This window comes from Pinus tabuliformis, chromosome 4_1 (genome assembly GCF_031772625.1).
Source record: "Pinus tabuliformis cultivar Carrire ecotype Pingquan chromosome 4_1, CPIR1, whole genome shotgun sequence".
Classification (NCBI taxonomy): Eukaryota; Viridiplantae; Streptophyta; class Pinopsida; order Pinales; family Pinaceae; genus Pinus; species Pinus tabuliformis.
This window is the reverse complement of record NC_142303.1, coordinates 74,205,156-74,224,783: the sequence shown is the minus strand read 5'-3', so window position 1 is coordinate 74,224,783 and position 19,628 is coordinate 74,205,156. Positions and strand designations below refer to the sequence as shown.

Genomic DNA, 19,628 nt, shown 5'->3' with positions numbered 1-19,628 from the left:
AACTAATCATCCTGGCCCACAGGAAAACTAATCATCCTGTCCTACAGTTGCCACGGAGTGTCACAGGGGAAGGTTGAACCTTTCACCCTGTACATAGTGCACCACCAGGGGATGGTGAGTCGCCCTGTGGTCGCATGTCGCTCCAAGAAGTACCTCGCGCCCCCGTGGAGCTCCCAGAGCTCAATGCATAACATTTGACCCTCATAAGAGGGTCTCTAAACGACACCAAGTCGTTCTCGAAAAGTCAAGAATTTGACCTTTCCCAGGGGCTTTGTCAAAATGTCAACGACCTGTTCATCTGTACGAATATGTTGGAGCCTTATTGCTCCTCGCTCCACCATATCCCGAATATAGTGGTACCTGATATCGATATGCTTGGAGCGATCATGAAATACAAGATTCTTCGATAAACAAATCCCGTTCTGGTTGTCACACAAGATCACGGTGGTATCCAATGTAAATCCAAACAGCTCACTGAAGAGCTTTCGCAACCAGACCGCCTCACAAGAGGCCATACTAGCAGCAATGTACTCTGCCTCAATGGTGCTCAGAGCCACCGACTTCTTCTTCCTGCTCATCCAAGATATCGAGGCAGATCCCAAAGAGAAACAGCACCCTAAAGTGCTCTTTCGATCCACCACACTGCCTGCCCAATAAGCATCGGTATATCCAAGTAGTCTCACATCTCCGGCAATGTATCTCAACCCATGAGTGATTGTGCCACGAAGATATCTCAACGGATTCTTGGCACCAATCCAATGTGTGTGGTGAGGCTCAACCATATGTTGACTCAACGTATTGACTGCAAAGCATATATCCAGACGGGAGTTTACCAAGAACATCAATGCTCTGACGAGTTGACGATATTTGGTAGCATTTCGTAAAACAAGTCCGGCAGCACTACCACTTAACTTCTTGAAGTCAAGCTCCATCGGGGTAGTCACGGCTTGCAGCCCACCATACCGAATTTCTCCAATATTTTCACCACGTATTTTCCTTGAGATAGGAAAATCTCCCCTGGTTTCTGCCAGACTTCCAGTCCTAGGAAATAGTGCATTAGTCCTAGGTCTTTCATCTCGAACTCGGAAGCCAACTCCCTCTTACATTTGAGAATGAGAGGGTTTGCACCTATTAGAAAGAGGTCGTCAACGTACAGCACCAGTATGAGAGGTTTGTCATCTTCAACCTTAAAGTAAAGGTTAGGGTCAGCTTCACTCCTAGTGAATCCCAGCTTCATCAGGTAGCTATCGATCCTCTCATACCACGCTCGGGGTGCCTACTTTAGCCCATAGAGGGCTTTCTTCAACCTACACACGTCAGATTCTCGATCATGAATCTCAAATCCTTCAGGTTGCTCCACATAGACCTCTTCTTTGATCGAACCATGCAAGAACGCAGTCTTGACATCCATCTGATGTAGGTTCCATCCTTGCGAAGTAGCAAGGGCTATGATCAAGCAGATGGTGGTATATTGGGCAACAGGTGCAAATATCTCGTCATAGTCTATACCTTCCTTCTGAGAGAAGCCACAAGCGACAAAACGAGCCTTATACTTTTCCGCACTTACATCAACTGCATGATTTATCTTGTAAAGCCATTTCGAAGTGACAACTGCTTTGTCCTAGGGTCTGGGGACCACATCCCAGACATCGTTTTTCATGATGGACTCATATTCCTCAGTCATAGCATCCTTCCATACTTGATGCTTGACAGCTTCACTGAATGACGAAGGCTCATTTTGGATGATCATGCTCATGATGGTCAAGTATCCCTGATACCCTGTCGGCTTCTTACTTTCTCGGAAGGTTCCCTTGGGTGCAATGTGCCCTTCAGCATCATCAAGTGTCCCCCTTAGCCATGAAGGCCTCTTCCTAGAAGAGGAAGGCTCTTGCGGAGGGGGATCAATAAGATCCATAGGTTCTTCCACATTAAGCATTGTCTCATCTTCCTTTTCCTTTGGTTCCATGGTGTCAGCTTCTTTAGATTCCCTTTGAGTAGGAAGATTGTCAACTTTGCTAAGAGCCATATCTTCGTCAAAGGTGACATCATGGATAATCTCGATTTCCCTTTGACCAGCCACATAGATTCTATAGCCCCTAGTGTTTTCGCTATAGCCCACGAAGATTCTTTTCTTTCCAGATGCACCCAATTTATTCATCTTCTCCTTCGGCACATGAAAGTATACTGGACTTCCAAAATTCTAAAATGAGATACGTCAGGTTTCTTACCAGTGAACATCTCTTCGAGAGTCATGGAACCCAATGCTTGATGACGGCGTTGGTTTTGCACATATACGGTGGTATTCACAGCTTCAGCCCATAGAAACTTCGAAAGTCTTTGATCATGAAGCATAGCAGGGACAACTTCCACAATCGTACGATTCTTCTTTTCCGCCATACCATTCTGCTCAGGAGTATATGGTGTTGTAGTCTCCCTCTTAATGCCAACTTCTTTGAAAAAGTCATGGAACTCATTGGATTCATACTCAGTCCCATTATCAGTCCTTATGATCTTGATTTTCTTTTGGGTTTGATTCTCGATCAAGGCTTTGAAGTGACGAAACCAAGTGAACACTTCATCCTTCTTTTTCAAGAATTATATCCAAGTCTTGCGAGAATTGTCATCTGTAAAAGTGAGGTAATATAAATATCCTCCCAAGGAGTTCACAGGCATCATACCAAATATGTCTGAGTGAACCAACTGCAATATATCGGAGGTCTTCCTTTGGCTTGAGGGGAATGGTCCCCTTTTGAGCTTCCCTTCGACACATCCTGGACATACACCTTCTTGCTCTACTCTGAACTCGGGCATCCCTGTCACCATTTGTCTTGCACTAGGTAGAGCTTTATAATGAAGGTAAGCAAACCTCCGATGCCATAGTTCAGACTGAAGTGATGTGTCACAAGACATGACACCCAGCGGACTTCCTCTGACTTGATATAATGAATCGACTCGAAACCCAAGAGTGAAAGCTTCTTTAAAATTCTTTTTCCATACACGTACCTTGCCATCGATGAAGGTTGCCTTGTAGCCTTTGTTTTCCATTGCCGAAATGGACACCAAGTTCTTTTTTAGATCTGGTACATATAGGACTTCTTGCAAATGAATTGTATTACCCTGATTCAATTGAAGAGTGACATTCCCTATGCCTTTCACGGGATATTTTGCATTGTCCCCAAGAACAATTTCCAGGTTGGTCTCCTTCTCTATCAGATTAGAGAGAGCTTCTTTGAAACCAGTGAAGTGCCTTGAGGCACCACTATCAATAAGCCAATTTCCCAGCATGTCCGGGGGAGCAGTAGTAGAGAGGGCTGCTGGTAGACAATATTCATCTTACTTATTGTTAACAACGTTGGATTCATACCTAGAGTTTCTTGCCTTCTTGAAGGGTTGCCCTCTTCCTTGATTTTCGGCATTTCTTTTACCTCTGCCCTTGGACCTGCCATTCCTTTGATTGCCTTGAGAGTGATTTTGGTCATCGTCATGGTGTGAGTCCCTTTTATCACGGCACTCCCTCGCATAGTGGCCCATTTTATTGCAATTGTAACATCGTCCTTTTCTTCCACTATTCGGTCCAGCCTTTCCTTTGGATTTAGCCCCAGAATTGTTTCTTCTTTTAGCATGAGAAGAAAAAGCAGAGAGATGGCCTTTAAGTGCGAGCATTTCTTGCTCTTCCATCCTTGTCACTTCTTGAATACATCTAGCCAATAATTGCTCAAATCCTAGGATGACATTATTGTTGAGAAGAGTAGTCCTGAATATATACCATTCAGGTGACAATCCTCCAAGAGTTGTGATAGTCATTTCCCTGTCAGGAACTACTTCCCCAATAGATAGGAGATTATTCTTGATCTCGGTGATCCTTAAGAAATATGCTTGCATACTCTCATCTTTTCCCTTCTTAATTTCCTTCAGCGTATTTCTAAGGAACAGAACTTGATTTGCATCATTAACTTTGAATAAACTAACCAGTCTATCGTAGATTTCCTTGGAGGCTGTCAGCTTAAAAGCATAGGCCACCAGGCACTTGTCGATAAAGTCCCGAATGATATTCCTTGCTTTGACTTCTCCCTTGGACCAATTATTTTGGCGATAGCGGATGCATTTGATGGAGACGCAACAATATTGCCTCTCACATGGTCCAACACTTAATCTTCTAAAGTCAGATCGAGAGACATCTTCCATCCGTGATAGTTAGACTTCTCACGGAGCTTGTCTTCGGCGGGGAAGAGTGTTAAGGACCCCATGAAGTTTTTAGGATAGCCTTGCCAACCTTCTCTTCGATGATTGCTCTCGGTCTTGCTCTTGCTCTTGCTTGGGCTTTGTCTTCACCTTAGCTCCGATTCCATGTAAAATTATGGTATATTCTATGCTTAGAGCAGTGTACTTTTCTTCTTATTAGCCACAGATTAGCAATCACATATACATTAAGCAAAGTGTAGATAGAACATTATATGATCAACAGAAAACAAGCCAAGACAAGAGACACAAGATGTGGCAGCTAGCCAAGGACAAACCCCAATGCGGGGAAACCCTTTGATCAAATCTTCTTTTATCTTCAATAGTTCAACAAAGAGAAATAGTACAAAATCAGAATTCTGTAATTTTATATCAGCTGCAGCAAACCCTAGATCAGCAAAGTCAAACTTGGTCAAACGAGTTGAAATTGACCTCCAATATGCATGGCCAATTTCCGGTCAAGTAGCCCTCGAACAGCCTGAAGAAATAGCTCTTGAACAACCCCAAAAACACAGTCAAACTGTTGTTGACTGAAGTCAACCTGCTGCCCAAAAATAGGGCAGTCAATGTTGGTCAAACCTGTGGATGGATTGCCTCGATTTTTGTGCCAAAATCTGCGGCCTACCTAAGAGAGGCAGCCACACCAAAACCGCACTCTTGATGAGTCAACGCTTGGTCAATGCAGGTCAAAGATACCTTCAGCTGCTTCTCATGAAAAAATTGAGTCTCCAAATAAATCATCCACGCACCATCAAGAAAATAGTAACGCGAATTTTCAAAATAAGCAGCTCTGGAATTCATTCACCAATCAATACCCTCTTTTCACTCCACCGTTAGCGACGTATCAACGAAGAGCAAAAATCGAGCTACCCAAGTTCAACGGTAACGAAAAATGCAGCATTGCATGGCTCAATAAAGCAAAATAATATTTCAAGATTTACGATATTGACAATGATGAGGAAAAGATTAGGCGCGCTTCCATGAAAATGGAAGGTAGAGCATATAATTTGTATATGTGGTGGAAGAAGACGACACTTGCTATCAGTTCGAGAAAATTTAAGGATGTGTTCTTTAAAAGATTCCAAGGTTTCAAGGAACAAGAGTTCTTTCAACACTCATCAGATTGCGACAAAAAGGAGATGTGGATGAATACACTCGAGAATGGGAGACCTTAGCAACACGAGTACCTAGGTTATCAGAATCTCGTCTAATCCAATCGTACATCTCCGGACTTAAAACCCATCTACGAGTACAACTTGAGCTTCATGACATTACAACAATAGAAGTAGCAAGACAAAAAGCAAAAGTCGCTAAAAAAAATTGAAAAGACACTGTGGTCAAAGCCGGAAAAAGTATATTCGAGAAGAAGATTTCCCCAGACTGCGAATATGAATAACACAAAATATGTTCCACCACGTCTTCGTGAAGGAGAAAAATCTAATGTGGAAATCCAAAGGATGAAAGAGGGCAAGTGCAAACGTTGTGGCGAAAAGTAGGACCCTAAACATACGTGTGTTAAAGGAAAAGAGACAAAGAACCTATATAACTGTGAAGCAACTAATGATTCAAACAGTGATGAGTCAGACATAGATGGAATAGAAGATCCCCTAGAATTCTCTCCAGAACTAGATGACGAAAGCATTCCACAAGTGTCATTATCGGCTATGACAAGTATATCACAACCCCAGACTTTAAAATTAAAAGGACATATCAAGAAGAACAACGTAATGGTTCTCATCGACACCAGTAGCACCCACAATTTTTTAGACTCAACCATGGCAAAGAGACTCAACATTTTCACATTTCCCATGCCCAACATGAAGGTGATGGTAGCCGATGGTAAGAAGATTGAAAAGGTAGGGAAATGCCATAAGGTCAAATTGCAGATTCAAGACTTTAATTTAGAATCTTCGTTCTACACTGTACCATTAGGAGTAGATGTGGTCTTAGGTATCCAATGGCTACAAACCCTAGGCACTTACTCTACCAACCATCAAAAGCAGTTTATAAGCTTTAAATGGGAAGGGCAGAGGTACAAGTTATATGGATTCCAAGCACCAGAAAATCAAATCATGTCATCATCCCAGATGATGAAAATGATTCGAAAAGGAGCACCAACCTATGTAGTACAATGTCACCAATTAGAAATGTTATCTACAAAAGTGATCAGCGAAGAGTCACCAGAAGTACAAGAGCTAATTCAGAAGCACGAAAAAGTATTCCAAGACCTGCCCATGAAAATGCCTCCTAATAGGCAAATCGAGCATACAATAGAAGTCAAAGCAAGATCAAACCTCGTCAACATCAAACCGTATCGATATCCGCATCACCAAAAGTCTGAAATTGAGAGATTAATCCAAGACCTTTTAAAATGTAGAATTATATCAAAAAGTAAGAGCCCGTATGTTGCTCCAGCTGTATTGGTAAGGAAGAAGGATGGATCGTTCAGGCTATGCATTGATTATAGAGGATTAAACAAAATATAGATTAAAAACAAATTCCCAATTCCCTTTATTGATGAAATGTTGGACGAACTACATGGCGCAAATTACTTCTCAAAATTGGACTTAAGGTCAGGCTATTACCAAATCAGAATCACGTTGAAAGACATACCAAAAACTGCATTCTGAACACACGAAGGTCACTGCAAATTTAAAGTATCAGTAATCACACCTTAATGTGCTTCGCCTTATCTTCTCTCTACCAATTACTACGAAATCAGGCTCAACACAGAAAGGATTGAAGGATTCACATGTAAATAGGCATTTAACTAAAATTAACCAAGATTCTTGCATCTCACATTAGTTTTAGGATCTGCATTTCATATAAGATAGTCATTCATTTAAGTAGCAGTTGCTAATCAATTACTTGGTCTTAATTTCCCTAGCAAGATCGTTGAATCCATAAGGCACTGGTATCAATCGTTTAAAATCTAATCAAATCCTATAAGTCTTGCTAAATCTTAATCAAGTACTTGATCGCTTCACTATGTCTCCCAAACTGGTTGGTTCCCAACTAGTTCTTCTTCATTCCATTTTTCCGTAGGGCCTACCCCCCTTAGCCTGATGTAGGGAGACAAGCTTAAACGGAGAGATTGGGGATCCAGGTGACAACCCCCGATCTTAGCGTTGTCGCGCTGCCTAGACACTTTGTGCGACAACACAGTCTATATTCAAAATCGAAGTCCTCATAAGATACTTGACAACGTGACTCCTGAAGAAGCTTTTATCATAAGAAAACCACGTGTAGATCATCTCCGGATATTTCGTTGCCCTGTCTACATTCACATTCCAAAAGATAAAAGGAAGAAATTGGATCCTACAAGCATGAAGGGCATATTTGTTGGCTATAGTACCTTGTCAAAGGCATATAGGATCTACATCAAGGAAGGTCACCGAATTGAAGTAGAGATGTGATTTTTGATGAAAACATTACCTACAAGAAGTCTAAAGATCTCCCGATTGATTATGATGATGAAGAACTACCTATATTTGAAGAATGTCCAAGGGAAGAAGAAGATATTATATCTAATCATGAAGAAGAAGGTCCCAGTGAACCTATGCAGCAAGTCATAATCCCTGAAACTCGTAAGAGACCCACCTGGTTAACATCAACTCTTCAAGAAGCAGAAGGACATGTTGCAACTAAAGGAACATTCAGGGAAAGTAAAAAGCCTAAAAGATATTCAGGGTATGTAGCCTATATGACAAAATTGATTGAAGCAGAACCATCCTCTTTTGAAGAAGTTGTCAAACATCAAGAATGGAAAGATGCCATGAAAGAAGAATATCAGTCTATAATGAAAAATGGAGTTTGGGAAATCGTTCCTAGGCCGAATGACAAATCTGTTGTAACTTCCAAATGGCTCTACAAGATTAAGCATGTAGCAGATGGAAGCATTGACAAATACAAAGCAAGGTTTGTGGCTAGGGGTTTCTCTCAACAAGAAGGCATCGATTATGAAGAAACATTTGCACCTACAGCAAGATACACAACAATAAGATCGTTAATCTCTTTGGTAGCAACTATGGGATGGAACATCAATCAAATGGATGTGAAGAAAGCTTTCCTAAATGGCACCATTGACGAAGAAATATGTATTGAACAACCCTTGGGATTCGAAGTACATAGTAAAGAAACTCATGTCTGCAAGCTAAAGAAGGCACTTCATGGCCTCATGCAAGCCCCTAGGGCTTAGTATGCTAGGATGGATACATATCTACAAAGAATGGGTTTTTCAAAGAGTTTTGTAGATCCAAATCTTTATATCAAAGTAGTGAAGGGTGAACTAGTGATCATTCTTCTATATGTGGATGACCTTCTCATAATAGGTGTGGAAAGTCGTATTCAAGAATGCAAGAAACAATTGGCAGCAGAATTCGATATGAAGGATCTAGGGCTCATGCATTATTACTTGGGGTTGGAAGTTTGGTAGAAACTTGGTGAAGTATATCTAGGTCAAGGAGAATATGTAATTAAGATGCTACAAAAGTTTGGCATAATGGACTGCAAACCTATGACAACCCCCATGGTCACAAATTTGAACAGGTTAAGAAGTTCAGATTCAAGCCCTGTGGATCGTACAAGTTGTAGACAATTGGTTGGCTCTTGATGCATCTTGTGAACACTCATCCAGATATTTGTTTTGCAGTGAATATTCTCAGTCAGTTTCAAATGGAGCCTAGACATGACCACTTGATAGCAGCCAAACATATATTGAGATATTTGAGAGGGATAATACATTACTGCCTGAAGTATGATGGAAAGAACAATATCCAACTAATAGGATATACTGATTCAGATTGGGGAGGCAGTGAGTCAAATGGAAGAAGCACTACCAGAGGATGTTTTAGCTTGGGATCCTCTATGATCTCATGGATGAGTAGAAAGCAAGAATCGGTTGCATTAAGTAGTGTTGAAGTTGAATACATTGCAGCATGTGAAGTTAGTAGAGAAGTTGTTTGGTTGAGGAAGTTGTTATCCGATTTGTTTGAAGGACCAATGGACCCTACAGTTATACATTGTGACAACACAAGTTGCATAAGGTTGTCTGAAGACCCCATATTCCATGCAAAGACGAAGCACATAAACAACAAGTATCATTACATACGAAAATTGGTGCAAGATGGGGTGGTGCAGCTATAGTATATCTCCACCGATGAGCAAGTAGTTGATATTTTGATAAAATCTCTTCCTAATAAGAAGCTTGTGTATCTGAGAAACAAACTTGGACTGGTTGATATCTCCTCCCTAGTTGAGAGGGAGAGAAAGGCACATCATTCTTGTCTTCACATTATGAAGAAAAAATGGAGGATTGGGTAAGTATCTGAATTCCGATACTCTTTGAGGATAAGGTAGGGCATCGAAGAGGAAATTTCTTGAGGATTTGTTAATCCAAGAAAGGAATGGTCCTAAAAGGACATACCTTGTGAACATCTGGATGGGGTATGTGCCTTGAGAGACAATGATTATGGTGTCTGTAAGTCATTGTCTCACCAACATTGTGCTCTAATCTTGTGGAGAGATAGAGTTATTAGTCAAGGCCTTCTTATATGACAATGTTGGTAGATATGATGAGATGTACTGATATAAGTTGAAATGATAGCTTATGAAATGGCTTACCAATCCGACTCTTCTTATGAGATCTCTTCAATGTGAGAATGTCCTTGTACCATTACGAATACCTCCCTAGTTAAGAGGGAGTGTTGAAATATGCAACTAGGTTTGGTCTTCATAATATGGGTTTCATGCTCAAGATTAGTTTATTTTAGGTCAAGCACCCATTGTGTGCTTCTAAGGTTTGTCATAGAGTCAAGAAGTCAATAAGGATATTGTCATATGTAAAATACCCCATTAGACATCTTGTAACATGTCAAAAGAATTATTTTTGACACTTCAAGACCAAGTTGGCCTAGTAGTGGACAAGTCGGCCTAATTAGGGCTATTCATCCTCCTAGAAAGGTTGTATATAGAAGACCATTCGACCTCATTTGGAAGATCACTCACTCACTCATCAAGGAAGCAAGAACAAGAAGGAAGAGCTCTCCTATTCTTCATATCTAGCCAGCCAGCCATTCAACCCCTAATAGCCACCACTAACTATGATGTGTCATTATATCCCTGCCACCTCCATCAGCCATATGCTTCTTACCCATCTAGAAATAGCACATAGGTGAAGGTGGGCTTCCAATCAAAAGGTACTTTATTCATTTTGCAATTGAGTGCTTATGCTAGTTTGTATTTGGGAATTTGATATGGATTATGGGGTAACCTGGAAGAAAGAGGAGTTTTGATTATGATCTTGTTCTATCACCTTAAATGGGGGGTTAATCTTCGATCCTAGTCCAATGGGACCTCCCCTAATAGCCCAATGGGTATAGGAGGGGCACGACTTGGGAAGTCCAGATTAAGATAGCATAGTTCCATCTATCCCTATGACATACTAACCACTTCCCATCGTACATTACAAGCCCTTCTCACCTCCATTCTTCAAGTTCAACTGACCAATGCTTCTTTTGGATTTGGCACCCATACATCCACATACCTTGGTAGGGCCTAGAGAATTTGCCATGCAAGGTTGATGCAACTAAAAGAAATGAAAAAAACATATCATGGCCACAAAACAACATTAAAAGAAAGAATATCAAAATGCAAAAGATGGTTGGGACATACAAATTTAGCACATGGACAAAAGCCTAGCATGAGCTCTACCTCACACATTATGGCCATCACCTAATTCCTAAGCACATGTGCTCCATTACATCATAAAAGGAACCCTTGCATGTCCTAACCATGATAAGCAATGAAATGACTCATCCTTAAGGGGTAATACAACTGCAATATCATTCAAAGTAAGCTCTAACCCATGAGCTATGAGTAGTAATACAAAAAAAATCAAGCAAAAGTAAAAGGGGTGGAAAAAAAGGTCGAGTTTGTAACTCATGCACTTACGATTGCTCCCTCCTCGCATATATATACTCAAAATATGGATCCCCATCATGTCGGTCACTTTGACCATTGCGCCTGGCCATGAAGTCTTCTACCCTTCGTAACATCATTATTGTTCACTAACACCTATCAATTGAAAACTGGACAGAGTAAATGTTGTTTCCCCTTAATGGTTGGAAACACCTAATAGGGTTGTCCGTTAGCCACTCCTACCTAGAGAGGAAACACCATTGCGAGCTGAAGGCCCTGATTTTGGAAGGAAGTCCTTATTTGAAGTCTTAAATAGCCCATTACATTCAAGCTTGGTTCACTTAGATGTAATAATGATTATTGTCCTTGACGACTTGTTGCTTTCACTAGAATCTATGTTGTGATTGTCAGGTGGTTCGACAACCCAGGTCCTGGGCACCTTACCCACAGGTACCCAAACCATTAGAAAAGTATTTTGGCACTCACAAGTGAAGAGTTGAGAGCTTTGGACCTCCACGCAGCAATAGTACATCATACATGACGCTGAACATCTCCTACACCCAGCATGTTCTGCCACTTTGTACTACATTTGATAGGTCTCTAGGATGATACACTTGGACCCAACATGCCCCCCAGTCGACCTTAGCACCATATGAGGATGGTCTCACCTTTAGAGACTTCGTAGGGTTAGTAGCACCTAGAAAGCCCTAAACTCTCGAGCAGAGATGGATATTATGAGCAATTGGAGACCCATGGAGACCCTTTCTAGTACCCTAGCTAGATATTGGGGACTACAGAGAGCTATTGACGTTGATATGAGGGCCAACTCTCAAATGATGATTTTTGGATGCTGCTACATATCACATTTAGCACCAACGCTTGGCATTTGGAGCCTCTTTCATGGATGACGTCAACTTTAGAACCCTCACGGCTCACATGTGTGGGATTTTCTTAGCATTTATGTCAAAAGCTAGTGGGTTGGGTTGTAACCCAAGCCATTTTTGTGATTTTACTTGTTACCAGGGGCTTGTAGGCTAATAATTAGAACTCAACCTCCTCATATAAATAGAGAAGGGGATCATTGTTATGGATCATCATCACTTGGACCATTTCAGCCCTCCTTGGGAGATTTCGGCCTCTTTCTATCTTGGACAACATGTGATCTATGGAGAACGTTGCATATTGGAGCTAATTTCTTGTATTTGGAGAAGCTGCCTAAGATCAATAATTGGATGGTTCATGCATATTGTCTTGTAAGTGAGCTTTATTATTGAAAATTTCCTATTTTTATGTCTAGTATATGGAATAAATTGATGATACACAGTTTTCTATTGCACTATTGTCATTGAAGATAAATTGTATGGAAGCTAGGTCTCACTATTGCATGCATTACACATGTATGATATGTGAACGATAATTTGCATGGTGAATCGTACATTAGCTTTCCAAAGTGAACTTTGATCCCTCACAAAGGTAAGAGTTAGGGTTTTGTTGCTAGGGCATCAAGGCATCCTTACTCCCTTGCAAGTTTTAGACAACTTTAAGAATCCATAGACGCCATCCACCCAAGGATTAGACACCTTTGTTTCATCCACAAACTCATTTTTGCTCTCTTTTTCAGCACTCCTAAGGATAAGCAGCCTAATTAGGGCTTGGAGCGAAATTCTCTAAAGGAGTGTTAGGGTTTGGAAGGATTCAACATCAAGATTAGGTTTGGTTGCCTCAAAATCATCCATCTTGGTGGCTAATCTCTCCATTTTTCTCCAAAATTTCTCTTTCCCTAGTTATTTTTTACCTAAGAGAAACCCTAGTCTGGTTAAGCTTCAACTTGAGGGCTTGTTGAAGGTTTCATGTGCCTTGGCCTTGTTGATATACATATTTGGGAACCTTTTCTTTGCACCTTAACGTCGAGGCATTGCATTTTCCACGCTATTACTCATACCCTAGGTCTAGCATGCCCTAGTTTGGCCTTTGCAAGGAATGTGAATTGCCACTTCTTTACCGCTTAAGCCATGTTCCTAAGTTGTGCCATCCCTTAGAATCCTTTTGTGGCACCCCATAGCTATAAATCCAAAATATCTCTTGGGTGACCTATATATCGAGACTCTTCCCATTGGTGAAAATCCATAAAGAGCAGAGGGTAGTAGTTGTGGTGACAGTGGGATACTACCCCATTATTGTCACTATGTCTAGTGAATGCCTTGCAGGGTGTTCCTCTACAGGGCTTTCTAGATTTTGCGGCAACAAGGCCTAGATTTGTGTCATTAATTCCATGCAGCATTCCTTTACTTAGATCCAATTATGTCCTTCAAAATATATTATTTTATACACCTATTACATCTACATGTGGGCAGGTAGATTATCTCATTAGTTTCACTACTATAAGATCACATCAAGCATAGGCATAGGAGAAGTTTTAAGGACATAGATAGAACATAACAAAATGGAAACAATGTTAAGTAGGGTAACAACATGTGTAAAAAAAGCCTAAATATTGATCATTACAGAAATGTATATGATGTTATATAGCGATGATGTTGCCAAGAAAGGCATTCAATTGGATTGCAAAAGCACTGCCTTCATACACGAAATGATTAGTAGAGGGAATTTGTCTAGCCAAGTAATGTATACAAGTACCCCACTAATCATACTTAATGTAAAACAAGAACATCTAAAATACAGCCCTAACATAATGTTGGCAATAATATACTAACAAAAACAACATAACATAATGACCAGCAAGACCATTACTGTTAAAAGATCAGAGCCAACTACTACACAATGAAATATACCATGTCCAGTTTATTGTCGTTCATATGCAAGGAGACCATATAGTGTTTAAACTTTAAATCTAATCTACTCAAGTTAGCATATGTCGAGCAAAGACAATTGTAATGATGAAATTTCCCTATTAGTTTCGCTATGTGAAAACATCAAAATGCAAGGAAAAGAATAGATGAGATGAATGCCATATAGATGACAAACAAAAACATTGAAGAGGAGTTGTCAAAGGCAAAAAAAACATGCAGGAAACTATGGTAGAGTTATTAGAGTTATGAAGCAGAACCCTAAACCTAAGAACGCCCACCTCAAAATCTGACAAAATCCAATTGAGTGAGAAAATGCATTATCAATGTTATTCATTGGTCAAATCTCAACCCATGGTAATTATTGGTAGTTTCCTTTTCTATCAAAAAGGTTCTTCCATATATGGGCTTTATTCCTGGGAATTTTTGCAAGATAAAAAAATGTTCCAATAGCTCACCGTCTACATGATCTTGATGATGATGTGTCACAAATATAACAAGCTTTCTTGGCAATGAAGTGACAATCTCTGCCAACTGTCCTGCAGAAAATGGAAATAAATTAATAATTGTGTTCCATTAACACCTTCAAAATAAAATAAACTTATATTAATGTCCACTCATAACCAAAGAAATAATGAGTTTCAAAAGTACAGTCAGGAAATATACAAAAATGAGGAGTGCCTAGCACATCCCCTGAAAAGAGTAACAACAAATCTAGGGTGACAACAATGCAAGAAAATAAAAAAGGCAAAAATAGAAAGGTTTAAACAATGAAGGAAACTATGCAGAAAAGAATAGACAGGAAGAATAGAAACACACAGAAGAAAAGGAACTAGATATGGATACACTATTGAAATAGAGCTGGAAGGAAGGTATAGGATGCTTGTGTTGCTGATATTCCTCGTTTTCGGGCTTGACAGCCGAGAATAAAGAGGATTTTTTCTGGAGGGACCTGTGGTATTCTAATGCTTGCTCTTGGCTGGATTGGTGATCCTTAATTTGTGAATATACTTTTTCTTTTGTTAATTGACAATAGGTCCCTCCAGTACAATAACCAAATCAGAATATTGCTTCAACAATGTAGACCAGGCATTTATCTTCACTGTAAGGTCTCATTTACATCGTTGTTCCAGCCTTGGTATGAACCCAGAAGCATGTACACCGACTCAGGAAATTTCGTGAGGATGTAGCCCAACATGCAGAGACTTAGACATGACTTTCTATTTTTGGAAAGTCACTTCCAAATTGAGATGTGACTTACTATTTTTGGAAAGTCATATTAAAATTGTCAAAAATGAAATTTTACTATAGGTGGTTCAAATAGAACCAGTGTTGCGAACATCGCAATTAAATAGCGATTTTTTCAAACAAAGTCACTTCCAAATTAAGATGTGACTTGCTATTTTTGGAAAGTCATATTACAATTGTCAAAAATGAAATTTTATTATAGGTGGTTCAAATAGAACCAGTGTTTGCGAAACATCGCAATTTTTTCAAAAAATCGCGATTTTTTCGCTGAGCCAATATAATCGCCGATTTTTTTAGCGATTTTTTTATTTTCAAAAAATCGCGAAAAAATTGCGATTTTTTCGAAATATTCGTGATCCGATCGGTAATAATCGTGGCAGCGGAAAATAGCGAGTTTTTAAGTTTGTTTTTGGGTTTTTTTTGTCATTTTTTTTCAGACAGAGGGCGAGATTGAGAGCTGAGGAGGAGAAGATGTCATATACAAGGGCAAGAGAGGAGAAAAGTGAAGGAATTTAGCATCCCAAGCAAGAAAAATTCGAGTTTGGACCAAGTTTCTTCAGCAAAGTGTAGTTTCCAAGTATGCGCATCAAATTTGGCGAATTTTTTTGTTTTTTTCTTGTTTTTGCTTGGGTTTCTATAACCCATTGATTTTCAATGATTTTTGAGTGGATTTGATTGTGTTTTTTTTCATTTTTGTTGCATATAGTGGAAAGGATTCATTTTGATCAAAAATACAAAAACTTGACTGTTAGAATTACAAGTTTAATTTCTTCTTGTGCCCTAGTTTTTTTCCATCATTTTTGCTTGGGTTTGAATGTGTATTTTTTCCATTATTGTTGCATTCAGTTGAGGTTTTTTTTTTGTCAAAAATTCAATGTGTTGTATGTTAATTTTATTTTTATTTTTTTAACTTGCAATTCTTCTTGCGCCTAGGTTCTACTTCAAAGTTCAAACTTCATCTTACATTAAAACTCAAAAGTTCAACAAAGTTACAAATATGCCAAGGAAATTGGACCCTCTTTGGGAATATGGTGAACTTGGAGGGTTTGACAGATCAAACTTGACTTCCAAGTCATGTAGATATCATAAGACAAGGGGGTATACAGATTGAAATATCACCTTGCACAAATCCCTAGACATGAGGTAGGGCCTTGCACAAATACAAATCCAGAAATCATCCGAAGAGCCCTCAAATCATTGGAAGAAATAGGGCAAACCAAATTGTCTAAGGCAGCTCTGAAGAGTCAACTAGCAGGTACTGGAAGTAGAGTGTCAGGACTGGGAGGTGAACATGAGAGTGGTATTGGTTCTACTTCAGCATCAATATCTACAACCAACCCTGTAGTTGCCTCATCATATTTTGTTCCTAGAACCACACTTGGTTCACAACCATCTATCTCTTCAATTATTAAAAAAAATGAGAAAGAAAAAGCTGACAAGTTGTTTGGCAAGTTTCTTCTTTAGAGTGATATTCCTTTCAGCGTTGCAAGGAACAATCCATTTTTCCAGCCTGCGGCTGATGCTATTGCAGTTGTTGGCCCAAGGTACAAAGTCCTTTCTTATGATGACTTTAGAGGGCACATTCTTCAAAATGAAAAAGTTGACTGCACCAAGAGATTGGAGGAGTTTAGGGCATCATGGGCACACACAGGATGCACTGTGATGTTAGATGGTTGCACCTATCAAAAGGGTAGAAGCCTTATAAATTTCTTGGTTAATTGTTCCAAGGGAACAATGTTTATGTGATTTGTTGGATGTGTTCATTCTGGAGGTGGATCCAGAACATGTTGTCCAAGTCATAAAGGACAATGCTGCAAATTATGTTGTTGCTGGCAAGATGCTTATGGAGAGGCATCCTACCTTATGCTGCACACTGCATTGATTTGAAGTTGGAGGACATAAGAAAAGTTCCTTTTGTCAAGGATATTGTTGACTCATCAAAAAGCATTACAAAAATTATATATAATCATGCATCTGTGCATCATTTGATGAGAACATTCACCAACAACAAAAAGTTGGTGCACCCTGCGATTACACAGTTTGCCACTAGTTTCATATTTCGTCAATCCCTCTTGAATTCTATGTGGGATGTGAAGAGAATGTTTCTTTCAATTGAGTGGTGTGCTTTGGCATTTAGCCACAAACCAGAGGGAGAGGGCATATGCAGATTAGTTTCATACCCAGAGAGCTTCTGGGCGGGAGTGCAAGAGGTGTGCAACATTATTGAACCTTTGGTAAAGGTTCTTCGATTAGTTGATGGAGACAAGCCCGCAATGGGCTACTTGAATGAGGCCATGGATAAGGCCAAAGAACCCATTCGGACCTACTATGATGATAAGGGAGATGAGGGGTTTCAGAAACAACTCCTCCTATGGGAAGCGATTGATGAGCAATGGAACAATACATTCCATCGTCCCATTCATGCTGTAGGCATCTACCTGAACCCCACATTTGCTTACTCCTGTGGTTTCTTATTTGATGTTGAGGTCATGGATGGATTCTTCACTTGTATTCAGAGGATGGTGCATCTCCAGTAGAACGTGCAGAAATATCCAAAGAAATGGAGATATATAGGATGGCAAGTGGCACATTTAGCTTTGACATGGCTGTGGTTGATAGGAAGACTAATATGCCAAGTATGTTTTAGTTTGTTTCAAATTTCATTGTCTCTTCAAGTTCATACTTTGTTTCAACTTTCAAATTTCATTTTTTTCTTATGCTTATCTTATTTGTTGTAGATGCATGGTGGAGAAGTTATGGTGGCAGAATACCCAATCTGTGAAGGCTTGCCATTTGAGTGGTCGACCAAACATGTAGCTGTTAATTTGGGGTGGCATCGGATGTGCTCTAGCCATGAAAATTGGTGGAGAGGCTAAAGCACATGAGATCTCCAAGACCCAAAAATGGTTTGGGGAAATTCTACCCGGTTAAGGAGATATTAAAATAATTAATATTTTTAATGGAGTTCCTAAGTCTAAACTTAGGAAAATAAAAATATTAATGGTATTAATATAAAACTAGGTTAGAAGGTTCTAAAGGATATGGATCAAGCCAAATATAATCTTAGCCGTTGATTAGATATGTAATCTCAGTTGTTGAAGACTCAACAGAGAAAGTATAAGAAGAGCCTTGAGGGTCAGTTGGAGATACACCAGAGTGATCAGTCAATTTGATTTTCTAAAGCGGGGTTTGCTAAGAGAAATCAAACCAGTGATTAGTTTGCAACGAGGGGCAGTGAGTACAGAGGCAGAGAGACAGAGATAGTGTCGGAAGACCAATGCAGAAGCCAGAGGGAGCCACGCAGAGGCCAGCAGTGACTGCGCAGAGGCCCAAAGAGCCTGCGTGAGTGACGCAGAGGCTGCAGAAGTGAAGCAGAGGGTCAGAGAGGCTGCGTAGAGCCTCAGAGGGCTGACGCAGTAGCCAGGAGGGCTGACACATTGCCTGAGAGAGGTGTTGGAGAGGGTTTCGTGGAGAAGACTTCCAGAATATCTTCTTCCAAAGAGAGGTATTACTGCTAGATTATTTTCTATGTCGGGTGAGCCAGTTTGGCACCCAGTGTACTCAAGAAAAGTTGCTTAATAATAAAACCCTCAGAACTATTGCACCAGTTTTCCCAAGTTGGGTTTTTCCGGGGACGTTTGTCCAAAAATAACGGTGTCCCTTGTGTGTTTGTCTATTTCTTTTAGATGTTGATCTGTAGATGGTTGAGACTATTGTGTTTATTTCAATGTTTATATGGTTAAATAACTTGTTAGTAATTAAACAAGTAGGCGAAATAAACTAGAGAATAAAGAAAAATTTCTAACGGGTAATACTTAGACATTTCAACAGTAACTCCTCAGGATGCGAGTGCAACTGGAGTGTATTTGAAAAAATACACACCAAGAAGCGCAACAGGTTAAAACTTAAAAATTAAAATATTCCAAATTTCCAATTAATTTTTTGAATTCATTAAATAATATATTTTTTATAATTATTATTTTATTATTTATAATTTATTAATTTATGGCCCTTGTACAGGTTGGGGTCCCAGCGAATTAATGACATGCACTACGTCTACTACAATCTTCGATTGAGGGTGAGGCAACTTGAGAGGGCACCTGATGTGGAGGTCATCTCATTGGATGGGATTGACACCACTGTTGCATGAAGGGTTGAGGCCGAGAGGCCTCTCATGGAGTCAGTTGTTGATTGGTTAGAGCAGGAGTGGAAGGGGTAGTGGAGAAGGAGCAGGAGGAGGAGGTGACACCACCTACACAGGCTACCCATGTCACCAATAGAGGACGTGGTCTACCTCCTATAGCTCCTATTTCTTTAGCTTCTAGAGCACAACAGAGTCCACTACCAACTCCACCGCCATCTACATCTAAAGGGAAAGGTATTGCATCTTCTCACAAGAGGGGCAGAGGAAATCGC

The 19,628-nt window shown here is 40.0% G+C and overlaps 1 protein-coding gene across 3 annotated transcripts in view; it reads right to left on the bottom strand.

Moving 5' to 3' along the window:
- LOC149174219 (Metallo-hydrolase/oxidoreductase superfamily protein) overlaps positions 1-19,628 on the bottom strand; it is a 460,911-nt gene that overhangs the window by 279,581 nt on the left and 161,702 nt on the right. For all 3 annotated transcript variants that reach the window (XM_089419245.1, XM_089419244.1, XM_089419243.1), the window contains exon 5: positions 14,423-14,498. In XM_089419245.1, the coding sequence (XP_089275371.1) occupies positions 14,423-14,498 (76 nt within the window). The remainder of the gene's footprint in view (positions 1-14,422; positions 14,499-19,628) is intronic.